This window comes from Diorhabda carinulata, chromosome X (genome assembly GCF_026250575.1).
Source record: "Diorhabda carinulata isolate Delta chromosome X, icDioCari1.1, whole genome shotgun sequence".
Lineage (NCBI taxonomy): Eukaryota > Metazoa > Arthropoda > Insecta > Coleoptera > Chrysomelidae > Diorhabda > Diorhabda carinulata.
Window position 1 is genome coordinate 10,841,028 of NC_079472.1, and position 27,561 is coordinate 10,868,588.

The window sequence follows — 27,561 nt, forward strand, 5'->3', positions numbered from 1 at the left end:
TTTGTTCGTCTAACCTTTTTTTCTGTACTAATGTCAGTGGGACGGTATGATTAACTCGATCGAAGGCTTTCTCGTTGTCTATGAAACAGGCATAGACATCTTTCCTCATGTCTCGACATTTCTGGAAGAGTATTAATAAGCTGGCTAGTGCTTCTCTTGTTCCAAGACCTTCGCCAAATCCAAATTGGGTATCGTCTTGATCGGTTCCACATTTTTGGTAGTTTCTGGCTTGTATAATTTTAAGTAGGATCCTAAGCACTTGGCACATGGAACTTATCGGTCTGAAATCATCACATTTCTTGGATTTTGATTTTGGAATATTACCTGTTGCATGAACTTCGTGTAGTAACTGGAAAATTTTGAAGTTATAGAAATCCCTAAATATACCACTTAAACCATTCAATCCCACCTTTTTTCCCCTAAATTTGGGGGAAAACCCCTAAGTTGTGAAACCTGATCATTGGATGATCTTCAATATGATTTCTTAGATCTATAAATACGTTAATGCAATATTGAACTGTATTTATTTGAAAACATGGATCTTTATTGCAATATAGTACATTACACCCCTAGGGAGAAAAGTAGGGGATCTTCCCCCCGTTGTGCATATACTAATTTTTATCTCTCCGGGATGGAAAGTTCGTCCTTGATGTATTCTAATTCACTATCACTAAAATCGAATTTCATTTTTTTTATATAATTCCAATTCCGTAAACTGCAAACTGTCGTCTAGAGTAAACATTTCGATAAAGTCGTTGCTACAATACCGGCAGCAAAAGAAAGTTCTTCCCGGGAGAGAATTGTCCCGCATATCAGGGACGAATAGCGAATTTTTCAGCTCATCGAGAGAAAAATATTTACAAAATCTTTTCAATTTCTTCTAGCCAAGAATGCTAAATCTTCGCTTTTCCTTTTCCAGAAAGTTCGCAAACACAACCCCACGCAACCACCATAACCCCGGCCCTGCAAGGGAAAAATTCCCTCTCCAACAAACCCTCCTCCTATTAAAATTTTCCTCATCCAACGAATCCCTCTCATTATAGTACAGAGGTTTGTGATCAAGACAAACATAAAAATCCAAATGAGCGAAATATTCATTTATTATTGTAATACGTTTCAAATAATTCATATGATCACAAACATAAATGCCTCAAACATACGCGATCACAAATACTATAATTTCGATAATGCATCTCTGCAGCTCTAAAAATGTCAGTCAAAAATTAATTTTGACAATAGTGAAATATCAAATACAGCATCATTAAACTTATTACCTAATAAATTAAGAAAATTGTATGAAATTCTTCATAATCGTTTTAAAAAGATTTTTCATTTGTGAATCTCACAGAAAATGTGCTTCTTGCATATTTTTCAAAAAGATCAAAAGATATTAAACCTTCATATACTATAATGTTTACTCTAGCCTGGATGGCCATCACTCCTCTGCAACAGCTTTTTTATTAGTCGAATTTTTCTAGGAAAAATTAGACTATTACAGTAGGCATGACTAGAAGAAAAATGGGGGGCACATCATTTTTTCCATGTTTTGAGACCTCCTGAACACGATTATGATGTTTTATCTGTTTAAGCTACAATTCTTATTTTCGTCTCTCGAGCAATTGCTATGTGTCCGATTTGGTTCAAAATTAGTTTTTTGGCGGCGGATTGATGTTATTAGAGTTTGGTTGAAAACAAATGAATATTTCGAGGGGTCGCAGTGCAAAAAATGTGGTTTTTGACCTTTGCTCACCTCTACAGGTCAAACGAAAAGCGACTGAAAAATGAAATTTCACATGTAGGTTCAATTAGTTGCGAGATGATTTCGTGTCTAAGGTCGAAACTTTCCATCTCCACCCCTCTCCATTTTTTGGTCATTTTTGTTATATTTTCTTATTTTTTGGCCAGAAAAAGTTTAACTATGCAAGTAGGGGTGATGTTGAAGAATTGTCTTTCTCAAGTTCAAAGTTTTCTTCTTCAGTTCTTCTAGCACAAAACGCCCGAAATCATTTTGATCCTATTTAATGAATAATACGAGTATGATCGTTGCTAGGGTGATTTTTTTTACTTCCCATTTTCGAAATTTCTTGTCATTATAACAATTTTTTCTTTGTTGTCAATTGGAATTGAACAAGAGGGTTCGAGACCACCGCGTCTATTGAAATTATGAATTTTCATTCGAGAGAGAGAGAGTTAACTTGTGAAATGAAAAGTTATTGAGGAATAGCAAATTTTCCATATAAAGAAATAAGATTGAGAATTGATATCATTTCCAAGATATTCATTTTATGGAAAGATTTGCTTGTGTATTAGTTGAATTCTTCATTCGACGAAAAATTCGACTTTCGTGATGGAGCTCTGCTGCTCACGGCTTTTTTTTCTTCTCTTCGCTTTCGATTTTGTTAATCATAATATTTTAATCAACAAATTGTGGTACTACGGTTTCAGGAGAACAACTCTCGCATGGTTTAAGTCATACCTTGCCAACAGAAGTCAGCTCGTATGGGTTGATACAACGATGTCTTCTTGCAAGCCAATAAAATGTGGAGTGCCCCAAGGCTCAGTACTAGGCCCTATTTTGTTTCTTCTGTTTATAAACGACATCGTTTATCTAGACATCAGCGGTAAAATGTGTCTATTTGCAGAGGATACTAGTCTTTCTTGGAGCAACTTAGATCTCACAGTACTTCATAAAACCATATCTAGTGTCCTAATCATCCTCAAATCATGGTTGCTGTGGATCAATCACAGAACCGAAAAACTGTTGACAAAGCTACTCACGATTTTATACGTCGGACAATTTAAAGTTTATATAAGGAGAACAGGGTTGCAATATTAGAAGTAACACAGCAAAAAGTAGCAGATTATCCGGAATACAATACAGTTTGGAAACATTGCGTTAAATTTTGTCAGCATGTGGTTTTAAACGCAAAAAACTGAATAAACGGATGGCGATAACCGAATCGTCAAGGATAATTCGATGGCGACAAGATTATTTGCGTCAGATGAAAGTTCTAATAAACGAATGGGGTACAAAAAGGGCTCAGTTCACCTTTGGTAATAAATTTATAAAATGAGGTATCTACGCCTATGGTAGATCAAACAAAATTGTCAGTAAGGGTTTTTATAATCTTCAATTGATATTGGGAGATCTATACAAATATTTTTCTAAATCGTTTATTATATTTTCAGAATTATTAAACTGATCTTGAGTTGCATTAAAGTGACGATGAAGAAACATTCTGAACTTACATAAATGTATCTTAAATTAGTTGCGAAAATGTGTTTATTCGAAAAAAACTTTTCCTTATTATTTCAACTATCTTGATTAATATATTGAAATTAGTAATTACTACATAAAACCAATTAACAAACCACCTAACGTATTTTACAATTAAATTATTCTAATTTTTACCTAATTTCCTTAAAAAAAAAGGAAAAAAAAACTTATATTCATGAGGTATTGATAGGAACAAATTTAGTATTCAAATTAGTCATTGTTTTCTTTAAATACTTTAAGTATGTTAACAGTTAATTGTAACACGGTTATAGATGAAACATTTTAGTACTTTCAAGCAGACAATTTTGTGATTTGAATTTGAATTACATGACCCAATTGAAAATATCGACTCGTATATATAGTCAATATTTTGGTTTCAACAATATTTGTAAAAAAAAATCGTTCAAAAGGGCGCGTTACAACTCGTGACGATTTTTAATCTATTGAGATAAGGATGCGCCAACTCGGAACGGGGATATTTCTGGTAAACGAAAAGGTAAACCGAGACATTAGGCAGGTACCGATACAACATATCACTAAAAAATCGGGTGACTAACTGAGAAAAACACATTTTTGGCCAAAAATCATTGAAATCTCATTTAAAAGCAATACAATCATTCCAACGCTTCTCCAACTTCTCGATGTCGTGCTTGTAGAAGGATTTATATTTTCCACCAAAGTATGCTTCAGGTTCAGCATTGGCGTCTTCATTTGAGCTGAATTTCTTATCAGCGTGCTTTTTTTTGAGATCAGCGAATAGCCAATAGTCATTGGAGGCCAGATCTGCACTATACGGTGGATGAGGAAGAAATTCGAAGTGTAATTCGTTCAAATTAACCATCGTTGCCATCGAATTGTGAATCGGGGCATTGTTTTGATGAAACTGTGTTTTTTTTTTCGACACATGAGGCCGTTTTTCCTCGATTTTCCAACATCTATATCTAATATTCGCTATTGATTGTCTCTCCAATTTGTAACCACTTAAATTGGACGACCAAAACGTTCACCATCATCGGTGTCCGTACGACCACGTTTAAATTCAATAAACCAATAAAAAATGCTTCTTTTCGATGGAGCAGGGTCCAGATAACACTTTTGAATGATAATTTTTTTCAGAATGTCTCTTTATGGCGAACTGTTTCCTTGGCATGTACAACTAAACCATTAATTTTATCGAGTTAAACCTTTTTGTTAAAACATCGATTGAAAAAATCATTTTTGCTAACTTTAGTTGTCCCTGTAAAAGTTACGGATTGTTAACCATTGAGTATAAGCCGTCCCTGGCCTTCAGATAATAGTGTAGAATAATTTATTCCGTCACATGTCACACCATTATTTTCACGTCCCTGAACACTGTTTTTCGGAATGAAACTATAGACGTAATGGCTGAAACAATTTTAAATAGTTTATAGAAAATATGGCAGTTGAGTCTTCATACATATATAAAGCATTGTTATGACAGATCCGATTTAAAGGTTGTTTTTTCCATAATTATTTTTTACTTTAGACTCCTTCGCCGTCTTCCTCAAAATTGTCGTTTACATATGCGGTCTAATAATTCAGACCACCCTCGTATTATTTGATTTTAAGTAAGAATTGCGTAATATTTAATTTGTTTATTGATAAATTCATTGATTATTCGATTAATAGTGAATAAAAAAATGTTTGAAGACGAAGAAATAGAATGTTTTTAAAAACAGGAAGTGCAAAATTTGTAACTTGTATACGTCTAGACGTAGATCCTCTTTGATGAATGTTAAGATACCATCCAGTCGTGTTTCACAAAAAAAACTAACCTTTCAGTTTTTATCTTAGTATGGCGCCTCTTCAATATAGTTCCATAAACATTTACAACACAATATTCGAGAAAAGAATTTTTGAAAGTCATGAAAGTATTTAAAAGAAATAATTGGTTCTAATTTTTTTTTTTTTAATTATTTAGTTGTGTGGAAGAATTTAAAGGTCGTATACCTCTTTACGTGAATCTAGTATATCACTGTAGTCAACAGTGCATTGCAAAGAGATTCATTAGCATGCCATCATGCCCCATTTCCGCTTTCTAACAAAAGTTGCCTGTACTGACCGGATGTACGGTCGCGAAACTATGTCATATATGTACTTGAAAACCATTATCTAGCTAAAAATCATTCGGTAGTCGATATTTTTTGTCCAACTGATAATAATAATAATTAATTGTACATATAGCTTGTCCCTATTATGTTAATTATACAAGAAACTACAAATTTTATATGAGTCAATGTTTTCCATATACATTTTTTCGTTGAAATATGTCTCAAAATTAATTATAACGTTCTTCTCTAACTTCTCGATGTCGTGCTTGTAAGAGGATTTGTCTTTTGTCCCAGAAAAGGCTTCAGCTTCAGCAATTGCTTCATTAGAGCTGAATTTCTTACCGACGAACATTTTTTTATTGATCAGCGAATAGCCAGTAGTCACAGGGAGCCAGATATGGACTATAAGGTGGATGAGGCAGCAATCCGAAGTGTATTTCGTTGAATTTAACCATCGAATTATGAATCGGTGCATTGTCTTGGTGAAACAGTGATTTGAGACCGTTCTTCTATGTTGTTTGCATTCAAACGATCCAACAACTCTATATAGTATTCGCTATTCATTGTCTCTCTCTTTTGGAGATAGTCGATGAACAATATTCCATGTACATCCCAAAATACTGAGGCCATAACCTTCCCTGCTGACTGTTGTGCCTTCAAACGCGGTTCACTAGTTGCAGTCCACTCAGATGATGATCGATTTGATTCCAGAGTGAAGTGATGAATCCATGTTTCATCCATTGTCAAAAAATCTGATTTATTACGTGTAAACATGACCAAACACTGCATTGAATCATCAGCACATTGTTATTTCTGATAGACTGTGAGTAAACGCGGCACCCACTTTGAAAAAAACTTTCTGTCTTCTGATATCTTTAAGGCATCAGCTATCGCACGCAACCACCTCAATTGAACGACCAGAACGTTCACCATCCTCGGTGTCTGTACGACCACGTTTAAATTCAGAAAACCAATAACAAATGGTTATTTTCGATAGAGCATAGTCCGGATAACACTTTTTAAACCATTGCTGAGCTTGTACAGTATTTTTTTCATCAAGAAACAATGAGAAATCAACACACGAAATTGAATTCATTGTTTTTAAAATAAAAAAAGTAGGTTCACTTAATGGTCACAATTTTCTTCTGACTTATCGAAATGTCATGAAATTTTACACACAGTCTTTTGACAGTTGACCGCGCCATCTGTGTGTCAGTCACACGACTTATCGGATGAGGTAATATTTCTTCTCTAGCGATGAATTAAGTTATTTCCTTCGTTTCTTTTGTAAACATTTTCTCCCTATCCATAAATGTTCTCTCCCTAGATTCCATATTAAATATTTAATACACTTTTTTCTCCAAACACAACTGCAGGTATCTGAATCACGAGTTGCATTGCCGAAATTTCCTATTAGTACAGAAGAAGATCAAACAACCTCTTTTCAATAGTTGATTTCCCCTGGTTCCTCGTTTAGGTTGATTCGTTCGCGTCCTGCTCCTTTTGATGTACTTACAAGGAGGGGTCTTTTACTTGTTTTCCTGATTCGAAAATAGCAAATTTTCCGGCCCCTATTTGCCTTATATCCGGGTGATTAATATAAGGGATACATAGGCGTACCGAACGATAAACAGAAGGTGTTTTAAAAGTTCTTTAACCTTCGTAGAAAGAGAATTTTCACAACGAATAAACCTTCTCAAAAACGGCTTATAGATACATATTACGAACAATGTTTTATGAAATAAATCGATATCTTCGAAATGATAAAATAATCCTCTTCTTACCGTCTTCATCTCCCAATCAAATCCGACGAAAGAATTGGGGGAAAAATATTTACGCTTGAATTTGTACGGCGTAACCCTCGACCCCATCGTAACTATTTTAACGCGTGTCAGTACATACGTACATGATTGGAGACGAATGAGATGTGATAGGCTGGAGGAAATTGTATCTTGTGTGTATTATAATCCCGTTTCCACTTTCCCAGCTGGTATTAAATCTATTTCCGAGGGATTATCATCAAAATTATGTGTATAGAATACGTGTACTGTCGAGTGGGTACACGGAATTTATGTAGCGGGACGTTAACATCGAGGCCGATGTCCCCTTTATCTATAAGTGGCACTACGCCTTTCAGATTATGGTATCAGAATGATAGATTTCGAGGGGTTGCGTGGGATCTTTTTTTTTATCGAAAAATGATTTTTTTTAGTTTTAGTTTACTCTATTTATTCAGGTCTTCGTTATGAAAAGAAAAATCGACACTCTAGAATTGTCACCGATGAAGTGGCGGTCAAGGAGATTCGTATTCCACAGACTATTATTTCAAATTGTTAAGATACACTAAGAAAAGTATATTAGTTATATATTTTATGGAACGAAAGTACGTCGTAAGGGGAGAGAGGTGTCCGCCCTCTAAGATATCAACGTTCACGGAAGTAATATCATGTCCGTAATTTGTCAATTGTTTTGTATCTTATGTCATCTGTCGTTTTTACTACCTGTCAAGTGTTGTGTGATGTCTATGATCATGTCGCCATCTGTCAACAGTTCTGTGATGTCTATAACCATGTCTGTCAACTGTTTCGTGTACTGCGTGATCTGTTGTTTTTACTATCTGTCAAATTTTGTGTAATGTCTATAATCGTGTCCGTTATCTGTCAATTTTTTCGTGTCTTATGTCATCTGTCGTTTTTACTATCTGTCAAGTGTTGTATGTTGTCTATGATCAGTTGCCATCTGTCAACTATTCTGTGATACCTATAATCATGTCCGTCATCTGTCAAGTGCCTGGTGTTCTACGTCATCTGTTGTTTCTACTATATGTCATGTCTTGTGTGATGTCTATGAACATGTCCGTCATCTGTCAACTGTTCTGTGATACCTATAATCATGTCCGTCATCTGTCAAGTGTTTCTTGTTCTACGTCATCTGTTGTTTCTACTATCTGTCATGTCTTGTGTGATGTCTATGAACATGTCCGTCATCTGTCAACTGTTCTGTGATACCTATAATCATGTCCGTCATCTGTCAAGGGTTTCTTGTTTTGTGTCATTTTTACCATCTGACACGTGCTGTGTGATGTCTACGGTCATGTCTGCCATCTATTAATTGTTGTGTGTGGTGTGTTATCTAGGGAAAGACGAAGAATCTATTGTTCTGCAGACATAAAAGCATTACAAACTTTTTTATTGCCGCAAAATAATTTTTTTGGAACAGGTGGAACATTGTACAGTAAATTTCCTACCTCAATTTTTGGGATTTGGTTGGGTGTATGCCAAGACAAGGTAGTTGTACTTTTCTCTTGTAATTTTTACAAAAATTTACTATCTTTATAATCACTGTTTATTATTAATTAAGTCCATGTAAACTGATTTATCAATATTTTAACTCATAATTTTTTAATCAAATTAAATTGCTAAAAGCTGTTGAGAAATCAAAGTTATTAATTTATATAATTTAATATAAGTTAACCTAAAGGATCTGATTTCCTCAGTTTAACCACCTTCTTCTTAAATATTTTGACAAATCAGAACAAATGTTTTCCTGTATGTAATACGATTCGACATGTCCGTAATATTTTCAGGTATCAACTTAGTTTAATAGAAAGAAAAAAGTCGGGAACAAAAAAATAGCCTAAAGATCTAGCGGTTGGGGTTTCCTCGCAATAATGAATCTAAATAATAGCAGTATAATAGATTTCTTAATCCGAGCATTCTTTTTCATTTCACGCAATTTAGATCCTTTGAAATATAAGGCCAAGCTGCATAGGAAAAGGATTTAAGATTTACGTTTCAGACATTTTTATCAAAAGATGTTCGAACGTAAATAATCCTGATATAATAAAGTTCATAAAAGACGTTTTAAGATAAGCTCCTAATAGAAAAGTAGATATTGGATTTATCTTTTCCATTCCTCTTTTTTTGATAATATATTTATTAATTTTATTAATAAATAAATACGAGGGTTGCTACTTACGTTTTAAAATACATCAAAACTGATATGAATCTGACAGATATCAAATCTGACATTGCTATCATAAAGTTTGACATTTTGAATGGTGAACGTAATCAGAACGTGTTGTCATACGAGTACTATTTGAGTTATTCACAGATTCTGGAAACATTCATTTTCGACCAACAGCCGATCAACTCGCTTCGACTTTTGATGATTAAGTACCATCTCGAGCTACAGTGTTTGGCTCATTTTCCGAATTCAAACTTGATGATACTTCGGTGCAAGATGAATTTCTTGAGGATCGTCCAAAATCGGCTGTTTTATCACAAGACATCGATGCTGTACGTAAACTGATATTGCAAGATTTGGCTGTCAAAAAGAAAGGTGCCGAATCCTGGATTTACGAATATTAATTCGAAGTTAAACAACAATCGACTTGGATATTTCAAGACGAGCCAAATCCAGCAAAAGTTGTTCGCGAACGAAGCACTTCGAATCAAATGGTCGCATGTTTTTCCGGAATAACTGGACTTGTCGTCGGCGTTCCATTAGATCAAAGTAGAACTGTCAATTCTGAATGGTACACCAGAAGTGTTTGAAAAAATCAGGGAAACTAATCGCAGAATCATTTTCCACCACGACAAAACGAGTTCTCTCACATCAGTTCAAAGGAAAACGTTTTTGAACAGTCAAAACATAATTCCTTCTTATTCACGCAGATCAAAAATAAATTGCGAGATCAACGTTTCTCTACACCTCAAGAAACGTTTGATGCGTTCAAGTCACTTGTTTTGAAGGTACCTCAATCGGAATGGAAAAAATGCTTCGACAACTGGTTCAAAGGCATGCAAAAGTGTATCTTAATAGAGAATATTTTGGAAAATAATAAACTCATATCTAATTATAAATATTTGTCTTAAAACTGAAGTAACAACCCTCGTATCATGACAACAATGGATATTGCTTAAATATTTTTTATTTGCTTACGTTAACGCGCGATATGACCTAACGGAGCAGATAAAACGTACATTTTTCGTCGTTGAATAATATTGGTGTGACCAATCGTAAAACACCTAAAAAAAACAATAAAATAGTTTCCGGGAAATGTCAACAAATAAATTAAATAAAAGGAAATGTATTTAGTATCAAACTAGCGTAAATCATGAAATTTTTTCTATTTTTTTAATCATATTATATAATTTGATGGTTTCGTGAAACCATACAGTCTAGACAATTAAAAAATGCATTAATTTACAAAGTTCCGCAAAAACAATCCAGAAATATCATTTCCATTACTTTCACAAAGTATTTTCCTTGATTAGAATAATAAAAATCTTATATCCAACCGATACATTCCACCAAAAAACTATTTCAACCTCTCCATATACATCCGCTTTTCGTCTAATCCAAATTTCTTAATTTCGATTTTATATGCCCTCGTAGAAGCTGTAACTATAAGTCTCCTTGCACCAATAAATTACTGTACCTGGTAGAAAATGGTGTACAACTTGTTTGACTTGAACCTGTTGTATCTTCATTCTTTTTTTTTTTGTAAAGAACTAGCACGATACTCCTATTTTCGGGAAAGACGTGTCTTGGTAGCTCATTCCAAAGACTTGTACTTCTCCAAAGAAAAGAGTCCCGATAAGTTGACATTCTGGGCGTCTGCAGGCCTCATCTGTTGAGTAAGTCATGCAAATACTGCTCTAGGTGGGATTATGTTGGACAGCTCGGAAGAGCATTTGCTTCTCTTGTATGTTCAAAGCTGTCCAACTCTGAATCTGAATTACTCTCTTCTGTATTGAGTCGATCATCCTCAGGGTATGCCGAGCTTCAAATGTGCGAGCAATACTCCACAGTTGAATAGATCTGGCCCTTGAAGGGGACTAGAAGCTGTTGTTTTGGTGAAGCTGCCTTAGCTGATTCGGTCATGTGACAACGAACAAGGTAGTTTGTGTTGATGATGATATTTTATGGCCAAAGAGGACCAAATCCTGAGTTGCCGTGTCAGCCTTCTTTGCAACATCAGCAGCTGAAGAACGGAGGTTACCAACGTTGACCAAGTTGACCTAAAGATCTTTTATTATGCGTAATACAATGTTGTTCCTCAGATATACAGAGTGACCTCCGAAATATAAAAAAAGTATCTTTGGAAACCGTGAACCTTACGTAGAAGGATTTTTATCGTTTTAAATGCATTTCCTTTTGCTAGCATGCCCATCAAGTACCTTTGAAAGTCGAAATATACAAATGCTGTCTGCCAATAAACTGTTTTAAATCTTTTAAATCAAAAAAGATCCACGTCTTAAATCATCTTTATAGTGGTCTGTCTAGGGATCGCCGTATTTTTTTGCCTATTTAACACATATGATGATCTCTATCCCATCTCACTACATCTTTAATTCCTGATTCGACTCTCTATTCTATCTCCAAAGCTCACTACATTGATTTTCTTCATCGTCTTCAATATCTTTGTGCTGTTGATGTTTTGGCTTTTATTTTCGTGGCTCTTTGATTTTTTCATCGCCTAAGCTTGGGTTTCCTCTCAACTCCCTATCCCTATGATTCTGTCCATGTAGTGTGGATCCAACGCTATCTCCCTGTCATACCACACCTTTAAACAATCCCGTTGTGATTTAAAGCCTTTTTATATTTTCGGTAATCAGTTCTCTAATAATATTTTGATTTTTATGAACCATATTGTTTTTCTGTAGAGTATTTCTTAGATGGTACTTAATTAGAAGCTTTAGTGAGGTCAATAAAACATTCAAACTGTTATTCCTGTTTCTCTTTTGACGTTGGAATTTTGATTTTTCGTTATGATATTAATGAAAAGTTTCAACACTGTATTTTAAGACCATCGATGTATTTAAAATTTTAATTTTAAATAAATAGAAATTATAATAATCGCGGGTCTACTTTTGATGTTTTATTTTGAAAGCTAAAGCCATCAACCACTTCGACGTTTACTAATAAATCAATGTTTAGTAGTTTTTCTTCATACACACATTAAAAAACCTTTTTTTCTCTGCTGTCTAGACGCATTAACTTCTAAAGTTGAAGAGAGAAGTTTATATATATGTTCGTTATGAATGATATCGAGCTCTTAAAAGTTTATTTTGATTTTATCGAATATTAATTTGTTCTCATGTGTGATTTGCCACAAATTGTGTCATTGTTTATTTTTTCTTTAAACATATTCCCATAGATATTTGCAATTTAGAAAAAAAAAAGAAATTGTTTTATGCTGACTACAGAGGACAAATTTGTTGATGGATTTAAAAATTTTATTTGTTTATTAAACAAATTCGTTTTCGCCGAAGACATCATAATTAAGAAGTATCTCAAGTAATGATTATTGTAATTGATATTGGTTCTAATCTCATGAGAAAATGATAAGATACCGTCCCCACGTTTGTTTACTTATATTGCAAATCTTTATTTGGCCCGATCTTTCCTAGAAAATATACAGTGTTTCTACTTGAGTTGGAAAACTATTTTATTAGTGATTTTATGACAAAAAGTTATTCTGCATGGTCCAAAAGTTAAAATGCAACTATCGGATATCAAGCAGTATACGAGGTCTGTCAAAAAATTTGAATTTTGTGCAAGAGTAAAGTATCATTACTTTTTATAAGTCAGAAAAATGTTGTAAAGTTGTTTCGAATCAAAAGTTGTATTCAAATATGCAATTACAGCTGTTTATTATGAAAATCAGGTTTTCTGATTATTTACTAATCATTCCGTGTTAATTATTCTGGCTGGATACAATTTATCTCTGTTACATGTTAAAAATATGATAACCTTTCTATTTATTATTGTTTTTGAAGAACCCCGCAATTTACATACGTAAAAAATGAACAAACATAATTCAAATTTAATGCTCTTTTATTACTTTCCGTATTTGGAGTAATTTTGTCGCATTAATCAGTAATAATCCCCTCCAAATGGTCTACATCATCAAATGGTCCTCGCTGATAAACCTGCTGTTTCAAGTAACCCCATAAAAAAAGTCAGGGAGAGTCAAATCAGTAGACCTAGGAGCCCAAAAAATATCTTGTGATATAACATATTTTCAGGGAGTACTCTAATGTACTAAGGATCGAAGAACCGTCTTGTTGGAACCAAATTGTCTGTTTTGTACACTCCACACCGTACGTTCGTTTTAAAAGAATATTGGTTTCGAGTTTTTATTACAAAATTTGGATTAGTGTTAGAACAACAAGCGACAATTTTGTGATGAGACGGTTCCGTTTGAATGTTGCCTCATCGGAAAATATTATAGTTCGTGAAAAAAACGCGTCTTCATCCAACTGTCCTTGGATCAGAGCGCAGAATTCGAAAAGAATATCGTAATTCCTTGATAGTAACGTGTGTACTAGTTGGGGTTATTTATTACCTTTCAAAATATTTTCCACTGTATCTTTACTTACTGAAGTAGTTTGTATTGCAGATGAGAGGTCCTTTTTCTTAGTGATGGGTATCGGTAGACAAAACATCGATATTTGCCATCGATGTTTTTTCATTTAGTGAATATCGATGGTTGATAATCATTGAAACATCGATGTTTTCCTAAAAGTACAAAAAAGGAATAAAAAGGAATGAAAAAACCTTGTGAACTAACTGATTTTGCGTAATAGCTGATAGGTAAATACAAGTTTTTGTTTCTCTAAAATTCTTTGGTAAATAAAATCCTGAAATCCAGTTATTTTTAATTACACAAAAATAATTAGAAGAAACACAAGGTTATGAGCTTCAAAACAAACTTTATTAAAAAGAAATAAATTTTACAATTTAAGTTGTAATAATAATTAAAAACAATAAAGAACAATTGATCAATTAATAATAAAAAGATAACAATTTTGAAATAAAAATATTGAGTATAGAATTTCCCAAAATTTGTCATCTAGTTCATGCAGAAAAATAAGTTTCGCAGCCATATCCTCTGAGAGGCGATTTCTGAGAGTTCAAAATCAGACCTGCTTGGAAGAATAGACGCTCAGAAAATAATTAAGTGTTCTTCATCATTTTCCAGAAAGCCAGGGGGTTCTGCTGAATCTTCTCGTTTGGGGAATTTAAGTATAACGAAAGTTCTTCGGGCATTGATTTATCTATCGATTGTTTCTTTTTCTGCCATGCGCTCTGAATTCATTCAAAACGTACACCCGTGTTCCACAACTGTCTTTATTCATGGGAGGTGATTCAAATAATGAAATAATTAGTCTTGGTTAATTTGAATTTTTTTAATTGAGGTAGCTTTTCAACAACGTGGAATTATTGAACATCGATGTGTATTTAAAACAATCGATAACTGCAAAACATCGAAAGAAAATCGTCGATTGAAAAAACTTTGATAACATCGAACCCATCCATACTTTTTTTAATGACATTTTTGACATTCTTCTACGACAGAAAGCATCACTTCAAATTCAGTGTCTTAATTCGCAACCCGTTTTCGGCGTTTATTCTTAAATTTATTTTTTTTACTTACCAATAGACGTAAATTTATTTAAAATTTTTGTAACTTGCCTAATGTTTCTATACGGATGTATATATTATTAAAAAACATTTGCGGCCTCTCTGTTTGTATGTGTTTTGTAATTGTCGTAAGTTCTATTTTTTCTTCAGGATTTAGTAAATTTGCTTTTTTTATTGTTATAAACAACAACTCACTTTGACATTCTTTGTCACATACTTCATGTCGGAGCATCCTAGATTGCGTTAAATTTTATTCCGCCAGAATTAATTTAATATGATTACTAAATAATCACAAAATCTGAATTTTATTTCATAATAAATGTTTGTAATTGCATATTTGAATATAACTTTTAATTCAAACCAGCTTCACGTTATAACATTTTTTTCAATTGTAAAAAATAATGATACTTTACTCTTGCGCAAAATTCAAATTTTTTGACAAACCTCGTATATTTCTTTAAAAAATTGATAACCGATAGTTGCATTTTAACTTTTAGACCTTTTTATCAAGAATAACGTTTTGTCATAAAATCACTAATAAAAAAGTTTTCCATATGGTTCCAATTTAAGTAGACACACTGTATAAGAAGTAATCATTTAATGTTTTTCTCGGAAAATGATCGTATTTATATCGATTTTTTTTAAAAATATTCACAAATCAGCATCATGTGGATGATCGATATCCAGTTCCGCATCTCTAGCTGCATCTCCCGAAGAAAATCGATGTACCTGATGTACCTGATTGAGCACAATGGGACAAAATTATTAAATTAATTCTCATCGGTCATTAATAAGTGTAAAATTTCTTATTTATTTGATCCTTTCAAGTTCAAATTTCTGTTACGTTCTATCCTTGTTTTTCCTGGTAAGTAGATAATATAAACGTGCAAATTTATAAAATATAGTTATTTTTATATATTTTATATCATATAGTCATGGGTCCTTTCTAAGTTTTCGAATTACTTAGATCGTTTAAGTTTTGGTCGAAAAAATCAATTTCCTAGATACTGTTGTTCACTATCTTGGTTATCCTGGCTAGGATATTATAGTATATTAACATATTCTTGAAAAGTGTACGAAATTTCGAATTGATTTGATCCTTTGAAGTGGGTTAAAAAAAATCGAATTGAGAAATTCCATTACATGTTGTCCTGATAATCCTTGCAATAATAATTGTGGGAATTCATGAAATTATCACAAAGTAAAGGATTCTTAATGGATAGATATATAATAGTTTTCCCAACGAAACCAATTAAATAAAAATATAATTATTAAATAATTACATTAATTCAATTTTAATAAATACCCCAAATATTTCTATAAAAACCTTAAACTTGAGAAATAAATATATATTTAGTTAATTTTAATGAAAAATAATTTTATATATTACATTTGAAATAACGTTAAAACCATCTATAAATATTTTCATTAGTCTAGTTTTAACAAATTTAATATTTAAAACTTCCATACGCTAAACAATCTCATTAAATAAACTCTTCTTTTTTATATTGAAAATATTCAATAAATGTGTGAGAGAAAGTTATGCAACCCATCAAGCAAGCGTCGTGTGGAGACGAGTACCGCTCCGGGGTACGGCTACCGACTTACACCGATTTCTTGTGCTTTACTGCACTGAAATGCATAGCGCGTTCGTGTAGTGGGAGTAAAACACAATCTTCGATGGTTAAAATCCACCGCCGGTTTCTTTAGTTTACACGCAACCACTGACGTAGGAAGAGCGTATCGCTCGGTCAGACTTATTAACACGTTTGTTGATATTGTTGTTGTCTTGGTAACAACGAATCGATATAATTTACCGTGCAATTGTTGTGAAATTTTTTTGAGTGACATGAAATTTTTATAATTCGATGGATTTTTATTTGTGTGGCAAAATGAAATTCGGACTTTTGTTTATTTTTGTTGTTATTTTGACTGTTTCTAATGGGTTGGAACTGATAAACGGCGCTTACGAAGATTTCGTTATCAAAGTTTCAGATAATGTACCACAAGGTGACTGCGCGACCATTTTGGCCAACCTCGAGGTAATTTTTATAAAATTTTATTAAAACAAAAAGTAATAATAAAAAAAAATTATTCTGATATTTTTTATTTTCGAAAAAAAAATTAATAACATACCGGGGGTAGACCATAAATATTTTGTTAGAGTTTGCAAAATTTTTTTACAGCTAATTTATTTTTAATTTTAGATTTAGACATTTTTATCTTTTTATTTAAACTTATTTTCTATGAAAAAAATATGGTATCAAATGTTTATTTAAATCAATAGTACTGTTTCTAAACAGTACTGAGTAAACGTAAACGAAACTTGGGCTGCCCCTTTGGCAACGTTTTTATTCAAAATACCTATTTTCATGAGCACACTATCAATTTTTTAGAAAAAAATCTTTAAAATTGTATATTTTGTTGAATTTTTTTAATTAACAAGCAAAACATGAAATTAATAATTTAATATTAATATATTTTCACGTACTTGGCTGACTAATTTCTTTTTTAGTTTGTTATATCATAAATTATTGATCCAAAAATGTGTAAAAGAACTCTAATTAATTAATGGGTAACTAATAATCAAAACTATTTGTTAAAAATAAAAATTCGACATAATATACCCGAAAAAAAAAAATATCTTTTGCCTAAACCGGGGTATTATAATTACATCTTCTGCCTCTAGAGAGTTCGTATAATTACACATCTTGTATCTGACATGTGTTCAACCCCTCAGAAAAAAGGGGGTGGTTATCTCAAAGGAACCCGTGATTAAAGCAATTTTGTAAAATGGATTTTAAACTTTTAGTACAAGCCTATAATTAGAAAATGTTTGTTATCTAAAAAATAAACATTTAGCGATAAAATCAACTTATATATTACTAATTTCTGATCGGTTTATACGTTTTTCAGTGTTCTAATAAAAATAAATTGAATTTTTGTTATTTAAATGTTTGTAAAAGTGACATAAATAAGCAGTTCTAGTGAAAGTGTGTATAATTTTGAAACAGAAACCTAGAAATTATTCAGCGTTTCATTTTGTAAATTTCTAACCATGCATGAACAAAAATTATCGGTATATTTAAATTTTATCTTTAAAACATAGTTTACATAGTAAGCGAAATAATTACCGAGGTGTTTTTATGAGATACAGAACAACAAAGCTGGAATATTTGAAACCAAACTTGAAATAATATTTGATATTTCATATCTGTGAATATAAATTGAATAGGAAATTAATATTTTCTTATAATTATGGATAAAACTTTGTTAAATCGTTGAATAATAAATTTCAGGTTTGAACACGAAAGTTTTGAGGGGTACAAATATAATATCTAATTAAAAATATACAAAAAAAAATTACGAATAATTCAAACAATTTCACATATTAAAAAAATTGATGATTTCCATTCCGAGTCCGTTCAGGCGTTCTACCCAACCGATTTGCTTAATTTTTTTTTTTTTTCAATGAAAGATATTGATGCACAGATCAGCCATCAACCATCGGATTTAATCTAATTTTCACCATTCTCAAGTTATACTCAAATGCGATTTCCCCCTGTACTTATGGGAGTTTTTCATATACACACGTTCTATCCTCAATATCTCAGGTTCTATTCAAGATAGAGACTTCGTTTTGGTTTAAGAACACTCGCTAAAATATCTTCTTTCTTTTGAGTTTTTAAACACTTAAATCGGTTGAGTTGGAGAGGAGCTAGGCGCGGACATTCAATGTGGAGTTATGGATTTTTGTAGGTTTTTGGCAATTTTTCTACATTCAAAGATCTATATCTCAGGTTCTAATATAGCTACAGAGTTCGTTCTTTTCTATTATAATGATTTCTGATACTTATTTAATGGATTCTATGCGAGCGAAGCCGCGGGTAAAAGCTAGTCTCTTTATTATCTTCTATATATTGATAACTGATAACAACCTAATGATTTTGTTGCACAGAAAAAACTGAATGTCATTTATTGGTTAAGTTATTGTACTTGTAATATTTGTAACGATAAATTTCGCGTATCATCATAGAAAACATTTTTTTTTTTTTCGATAACAAATAGTGGTCTATTGATGGTAATACCAGCGAAATATAAATATAACAAATTAATGTAAATACAGATGACGTACTACAGCTGCAAATAGAGGACACGTACCACCGTTATCTAATATTTAAATAATTTTTTTCAGGATGTCTTTTAACGTAGTTGAAATATTCAAACAGACGAATTTCTTCAAACACTTTGCTGTTTTGAAAATACGAATGGAATTGATCTAGATGTAAGAGATTTATTTGAAAAGTTTCCCGCCTCAATCTAAAAATTTCACTACTTATAAACATACATACGAATCAAAGCTATGTGCCTTTCTACCAACGTTTTCGCTTTCTACGATCTCCTCAATAAGCGTCTTTGCCTTTTAAGTGCTTTTTCTTAAACATCCTCGACACTTAGATGCTTTCAAAGCGACGTCCTTAATTCTCTCATTTCCCTCCTAGACTCAATCAATGAACGTACTCGCTTCCTAGACACTTGCAATGAATATAATCGCTACCCAGACTTAATCAAAGAATGTTTCTGTCCCTAAAATGATTTTAAATGAACGTCCTCGCTTTCTAGACATATTCAATAAACGTCTAAACCCTTTACATGAGCGTACTCTATTCCTATTCCCTTATTTAATGAACGTTTTTGCCTCTAAAATGATTCCAAATGAGTGTCCTCGTTTGCTAGACTCATTCAATAAACGTTTCGGCCTCTCAGATGCATTTAAACGAGCGTTCTCACTTCCTAGATTCATACAATGAACGCTTCTGCTTTTTAGATGCTTTTAAATGAAAGTACTCGCTTCCTAGACTCAATTAATGAACGCTCCTGCCTCTGAAATGATTTTAAATGAGCGTCCTTGCTTTCTAGACTCATTCAATAAACGTTTCGGCCTCTTAGATGTCTTTGAATGAGCGTTTTCACTTCCTAGATTCATGTAATGAACGCTTCTGCTTTTTAGATGCTTTTAAAATAGCGTTTTCACATCCTAGATTCATGTATTGAACGCTTATGCTTTTTAGATGCTTTTAAATCAACGTGCCTCCTTCTAGACTAATGCAATGAAGGTTTCGGCCTCTCAGATGCATTTAAACGAGCGTTTTCACTTCCTAGATTCATACAATGAACGCTTCTGCTTTTTAGATGCTTTTAAATGAACGTGCTCGCTTCCTAGACTCAATTAATGAACGCTCCTGCCTCTGAAATGATTTTAAATGAGCGTCCTCGCTTTCTAGACTCATTCAATGAATGTTTCGGTCTCTTAGATGCTTCTAAATGAGCGTTTTCACTTCCTAGATTCATGTATTCAACGCTTCTGCTTTTTAGATGCTTTTAAATGAACGTGCTCGCTTCCTAGACTCAATTAATGAACGCTCCTGCCTCTGAAATGATTTTAAATGAGCGTCCTCGCTTTCTAGACTCATTCAATGAATGTTTCGGTCTCTTACATGCTTTTAAATGAGCGTTCCTATTTCCTAGATTCATACAATGAACGCTTCTGCTTTTTAGTCGCTTTTAAATCAACGTGCCTCCTTCTAGACTCATGCAATGAAGGTTTCGGCCTCTCAGATGTTTTTAAATAAACGTGCTTGTTTCCTAGACTCATGCCATGGATATAATTGCTTCCTAGACTAATTTAATGAACGTATTCGCTTCTTAGAATCATTTCAGTCTCCTGTATTGTATTTTAATGACCATCTCCGTTATATTGGGTGTGGGTCATCTGAAGCTAACTTGACGTATTGTATTGATTTTTGGAAGACACTGTTGACAAATCATACCAAAGAAAAGGTCAACCATTTGGTTGATGTGCGTCTTTGGCAAACAATATGCATATTTTTAACAAATTCTTTTTAAGCACCAGTTGGAGATGTAGTATCTCGATTATGATAGTCATACTAATGCCGAAAGATGCCTAAATCAATTCCAATACCGTATACAGAATGCAAAAGGTTAAAATATTTATGTGATTGCAAATCTTTACGTGTGAAAGTCGATTCCAATAATTTAACCTTTAAGATGCTTGAAGAATCTCCAAGTGAATAGTTTCTAGGTCAATATTTACACTGTAAAATTCGTTAGTATTAAAATACACTGTTAAAAATTTCATTTCGTATTTATTTTGGATTTTATTGACGACAATAATTGTGCTATTAAACCAGCGGTAAATTAACGGATCGAAATGAAACAATGAGGAATAAATTTAGTTACCTGGTTCTACGAAAGCCACAAGGTGCGGCGTTTCACTGTATTGTAATTTTAAATATTCATTGTAGGCAGTTGGGATTTTTTAACGTACCTTTGAATAATGGGGTGAATCATCCCGAAGGTATTTACAGTTAATCCTGACGTTCATTGTAATTTTTATTTTTTGCAGTTGTGCAGTTGTCGAAAATATTTTTATTTTTAAGATAGTAGTACATACTAAATTAACTGACTCGTTTCTAGTCCATTTACCTCATCAGGTGGTCTGAGTTACTTTATTTTCAGTGTTCCTGACCCCACAACTGATACTAAACTGTTCAAAAGCATCCTCACCTTCCAAATTCATCTACCAGACACTTTGATGAGCATCTTCTCTTACTAAGCTCTTTTAAATGAGCGTTGTTGCCTCTTATATTCATTTCAATAATGTTTTTACTTCCAGGATTTCCCTTAATAAGCGTCTTTGCTTCTTAGATGTTTTTCGTAAACGTCTTCGACACTTAAAGTCTAATCAATGGCATCCCAGGTGCTTATGAATAAAGTTTATGCTTCCAGGACTCTTTTCAATGAGCGTCTTTGCTTCTTAGGCGCTTTTTCGTGAACATCCTCGATTTTAAGAGACTTTTCAATAAGCGTCCTTTCTTCTTAGATGCATTTTAATAACGTTTTTGCTTCCAGGATTTCCCTTAATAAGCGTCATTGCTTCTTAGATGTTTTTCATAAACGTCTTCGACTCTTAAAATCTCATCAATGAGCGTTATGGCATCCCAGGTGCTTCTGAATGAAGTTTATGCTTCCAGGATTCTTTTCAATAAGCTTCTTTGCTTCTTAGATGCTTTTTCGCGAATAGCCGCGATTCTAAAAGACTTTTTAATGAGTATTTTAGATACATTTTAATAACTTTTTTGCTTCCAGGATTTTCCTTAATAAGCGTCTTCGCTTCTTAGATGTTTTTCTTAAACGTCTTCGAGTCTTAAAATTTTATCAATGAGCGTTATGGCATCCCAGGTGCTTATGAATAAAGTTTATGCTTCCAGGATACTTTTCAATAAGCGTTTTTGCTTCTTAGATACATTTTAATAACGTTTTGCTTTCAGGACTTCCCGTAATAAGCGTCTTCGCTTCTTAGATGTTTTTCGTAAACGTCTTCCACTCTTAGAGTCTTATCAATGAGCGTTATGGCCTCCCATAGGCTTCCTTGCTTCTTAGATACATTTTAATAACATTTTAGCCTCTGGGACTCTTCTTAATAAGTTACTTTGCTTCTTAGGTGCTTTTTCATAAACGTTTTCGATTCATAGAATCTTATCGATGTTCTTGTCAGTATTCTGGCATCCCTGGGGCTGTTGAATAAAATTTATGCTTCCAGGATTGTTTTCAATAAGCATTTATGCATCATAAATCTACTCAACTCCTAGAGACTCAATCAAAGAACGTATTCCCTCATTAGAATCTTCTTAATGGAAATGCCTGTCTATAGAAGCTTTGAATAAGCGTCTTCGGTTATTGCTTCCTGGACTATTTATGGTGAGCGTGATGCTTCTCAATAAAAGTGTGACGTTAAAACGTCTTAGAATTTCAAAACTTTACTGATAAATATGAAATAGGCATTGAAGAATTATCTTGTAATATAGTGAAGATTCCTTTTATTTCGAGGAAAAAATTCCATAGATAAAGTTAAAAGTCTGTTATCAAATCGTTTAAGAGCCTGCAACCACTTAGAAATAAACTGAGATAAATCTAAAGGTTTTCGTTACGATTTTATCTGTTTAAGTTATTTTTTTTTATAGAGTATTAGGATTTACTACAAAACATATACCTGTCAAAATAAATGTACGAGGTTTAATTGATAAGTTATCACATAGTATATAGTTTGATATTGAGAATTTAATGATGTTATTCATCATTCGTCTACCACCACTGGTATTCATCTGTTTCTTCAATAGTTATTATGCCATTAAACATGAGAGTGAGTTTCGACCTTTGGCTAGAAAAAAAATTAATAACGGGGGAAAGGTTATAAGATAGGTTCTCGAGTGTATGCAGAGACGTATCACGTAATTTTCATTAAAATTAGACTAAATTTATGAGATAGAAAATCTTTATTGATCCCTCGATGCATCACTTCACAATTGAAATAAAAGAATAATAAAAACAGTGGACTAAAAAGGCCGAACCGGTTCCAAAGAAGGCAAAGACCGTTCCGTCTGAAGGTACGGTCAAGACGTCGATTTTTTGGAAAGCGCGTGGAATAATTTTCATTGACTATCTTGAAACAGCCGAAAACTTTAATCGGAGTATTATGCGAACTTATTCTAACGTTAGAGCGAAGAAATCAAGAAGAAATGGCGGCGTTTGTCTAAGACGAAAGTGTTGTTTCATCGAGACAATGCAAATAAAGTTTGAATTGCTACCTGATGCACCCCATTCGCCAGATTTAGGTCCCTCGGATTATTTTCTGTTCCCAGACCAAAAAATGGCTGGGTAATTAGAGGTGATATCGATAGTTAATGGCTATTTTGGGAATTCTTATTACAAGAAGGGCATCGAACTCATTGAAAATTGCTGGGAAAAGTATATGGAGCTAAAAAGAAACTACGTTAAAAAATGAGTATATTTTTTACCAGATACAATCCTCTACTTCCAGTTCTAGGGAGATTTCTTGATTCTTCTTGTTAAGGGTTAACTAACACCCTCAAAAATTAAGAAATTAGATCAAATTTATATAGGAGATACCAATAGTAGATGAGAAAAGAAACCTATATAAATATAAATGACATAATTAATCAATACTGCTTTATGATGGTCTGTATCTCAGAAATGTTCGAAGTTCTCAAGTTTTTAAATAGATTCTATGTTAAAATTCCTCTTAGTACGGTCCTGTCGTATAATAATTAGTATTTTCTTAGTGAAGAGAAGTTGGTCGTACAAGAAGAAGAGTGTATATTTACTTACATTCACGATCACCCAAAGCTAAGCTCTGAAGAGTCACGAAAGAAGATCTAAGTAGTTCTCACGGGTTTTACAGATGATGGTCGGTTCGGTAAAACTTTTACACGAAGAAAAAAAAAACTGTTAATGGCCAGAAAATGCATCAATAGAAATTAATAGCGAATAAATTCTAACAAAAAAAAAACTATTTCGAATTAAAAGTTGAAAAAACTTGACGTGTGTTGATTAAAATTTTATAAAAAAAAATCGTATGCAGTGCGGATGAACACCTACCTTAGTAGTGGTACCATCGAAAGCCTGAGGATCTTTGTGGTACTCGTTTGTAAAGAACTATAGTTATGTTTGTTGGTTTTCTTCTTGAATTCACAATTGCGGTAGTTTAAAAGCGGCATGGATTGAGTAACACACTTAATTTCTAAGACCACGTGTATATACAAAGACGACCCCAAAAGCATCTGACCTAGAGGTGGCAGTAGTTGCTTGAAAACTGTATTAGAACGTACATAATCCATAAAGTGAATGTTCCAAGTTTGAAGACGTCACGTTGTTTAGTATTTGTTTGGCAGCCATCAATAGTTAACGGTTTCAGTGAATTTGTAAACATGGAAAAAATTGGTCATCATTATGTTAGATAGCAGAGTTTAAAACGACGCCGTATGACCTGCGAAGTCCAGCATCGCAATGGTTGACCAAATGAGGTGACGAATCCAGGAATGAAAATCTACGAAGAATATTCTTCAGCCATAAAGCCTGCCGTCTGCCAGGATTACGTTTTCCCTCGATATTCCCTTCGATCAGAAGTTGCAAAAGTCTATATTTTTCATTTCTATATATGTGTCCCAGATAGGAGGCTTTTCGAGTTTTTCTAATTATATAAGTTCCCTGTCAGTGCCTATTCTTTGCATCTACGAAAGATCCACATTTCGAAACTCTCTAGTGAGTCCACCTTAAAAGTCCAAGCCTCCGTTCCGTGTTCGAGATGTAAACAATCATTTTTATAAAGACATTTCTTGCTTGCTCGATGCGTGATCTTATTTCTACCTATATCACTTCACACCCGAAACAAAACAACAATAAAAACAATGAACTCAAAAGGGAGAACCGGTTCCAAAGATCATTCTAACTGCAGGCAAGGTCATGACGTCTGTATTTTGGGATATTTTTCAATAACTATCTTAGAAAAAGAAAAATTATCAACGGCGAGTATTAAGCGAACTTATTGCAACGTTTAAGCGAAAAATCAAGAAAAACCGGCCGCATTTGTCTAAGAAGACAGTGTTGTTATCCACTCTATTCGCCAGATTTGGCTCCCTCTAATTATTTTCTGTTCCCAAATGGCTCGGTGGTCAAAGATTCAACAACAATGAAGACTTGATGTGTGGTTTTTTCTATGTTGGGCACGGGAGTAGCCAAGGGGAGCGTTTTAACTCCTCTCCTCCCAAAATAAGAAAATTTTATCTAATATACCGAATAAATACATATATAGTAGCGCCTAGCGCCATCTTTTGACGAGTGGCAAACGCAGTTGCAGCCGAACTAGTCGACTTTGCGCGCAGTAACGCCATCTTTAGTCTATTGTATGAAAACTGTTTCTCGATTATTAGCCACGCTCCTCGGTCGAAATGAGCTAATCTTTTGGATAACTACTGGGGTGCCGAAGATTTTTTTTAATGGTTTTAGATTCAGCGCGATTTAGGAAAGGAATTAATTTAACCATTTCATTTAAAGTTAAGAACTTTATAAATATCTATGTCGTAATTTTTCGGGTGAATGTATAGATATTAAATTTCATGTAAGTATATTTTTGTTGTTTTATTTACTTCAAACCAAACCCCCAAAACTAAATCCTGGCTACACCCGTGATGTTGGGCCAGGTACTTCTGGGATCATCCTCGTACCACACCCTGTACAACGGTAGTAGAATAAATAAATGTTCGGAATCAATAAGGAGTTAAAGATCGAGATGTGGACAGCATTCTAAGTACATATTTATTTCGAAGACTAATAAGGAGAAAATAAAAACAAAACGGATGTACTACCCACATCATAATATTAAATTTCAGTTGGGTTTATAGAAATTCTTCGATATTGATTTTATGTGGGTAAAAATAATATTAAATTTGAGGGTTGTAAAATATACAGAAAATACGTAATCCTTTCGAATGAGTTCCGGTTCTTCACGTAACAAGCGCCGGCCGTCTGTTGGCTTCGGAGTTTATTTTTTCAATGTTAACTCCATATTCTTCACTAAATTTCTTCATTTAATTCTGCATCTTCATTTATCTTTAACAAACTTCCTTATATCTACCTGCAAGTCTTCGATCTATTTCTTCTTTGTTTTTTCTCGTTATTATTTAAGTAATTTTTCATTGGATCTCTTTTAGAAAAATAATTGAAAGCCTTTTTTTAAACTTTAGAAAGTGATTTATTATATTCAAAAAATATATTTACATTGATTGTTGTGGGAAAGATTTTGAAGGACACGTAGTTACGAAATTACTATGGAAACCATTCGTTTTTAACCCTCCCGTGATTCACCTGTTCATAATATTCTTTCATCCGTACGAAATTATTGGTCCTTAACTCCCTTGCCCTTTGTATTTAACTGGTAATCTTTGTATAGGTACTGTAGTTGATATTAAATGAAAATTCATTGACGTGGGTCTAAATATTACGAGGGCTGCTATTCAAGTGTTGAGATATGGCAACACTGATATGTATATGTCAAATCTGTCATCATAAAGTTTGATATTTTTAATGGTGAAAGTACTCAGAACGTGTTAGCACTTTTTGAGTTGTTTACAGATATTCAAAACATTAAAAACATCGAATTGAATCGCTCAATCATGCGATGATTTTCTATGACTTTCGACTTGGATTAAACCAACAACAGTGCGCCGCTTCGACTTTTGGTGATGAAGTACCATCTCGAACCATCGTATTTCGCTGGTTTTTCGAATTCAATCGTGGTCGCGCTTCGCTACAGGATGAATTTTGTAAAGGTTGTCCAAAAAACATTGATGCTGTTTGTAAACTGATGTTCCAAGATAATCATGTGACATACAGTGAGATTGGGCATTAGTTCCAATCGCCATTTGGCTGTCAAAAAGATTTGTTGGTGTTTGATACCTCAGAATTTGACAACCGCTCGGAAAAAGCTTGTGTCGTTAGAAATTATTGCGCTTACTACAACGTTGCCAAAAAATATAAAGAAAAAGCAAAAATCACTGATAAAGTTCTGGTCGGATTTCGATAGAAAGGATATCTAGACATGGATCTATTACCTATATTACCAACTACCTCACTAAATTTGTTGTTTTGTACGTTGGAGACGATATAATGTTTTGGTATTTAACTCAGACCTGTCCAGTTCAAAATATTTGGAAACCTTATCTCACAAAATGTTTGATGGAGAGTAGCAAGCCGAAAATGAGGAACAGAATTTTTAGAAAAAGAGCGGGAAAGAAAGATAAATGCTTTATTGGCAAAAAATTGTTAAAATTTGTAGACAAAAGCTTGTAAAAACTAAAAAACAAACTAAATGAAGATACAAATACTATAAAATGAAAA

General features: G+C 33.2%; 1 protein-coding gene across 3 annotated transcripts in view; it reads left to right on the forward strand.

The window, feature by feature from the left end:
* LOC130901344 (calcium-activated chloride channel regulator 1-like) overlaps positions 1-27,561 on the forward strand; it is a 78,740-nt gene that overhangs the window by 22,933 nt on the left and 28,246 nt on the right. Inside the window, exon 1 of one of the 3 annotated variants that reach the window (XM_057812652.1) lies at positions 16,391-16,826. The exons of the other annotated variants lie outside the window; for them this stretch is intronic. Within the exon in view, the coding sequence (XP_057668635.1) occupies positions 16,653-16,826 (174 nt within the window). The 5' untranslated portion in view covers positions 16,391-16,652. Of the gene's footprint in view, positions 1-16,390; positions 16,827-27,561 lie in introns of those variants that run through there. 3 annotated transcript variants of the gene reach the window in all.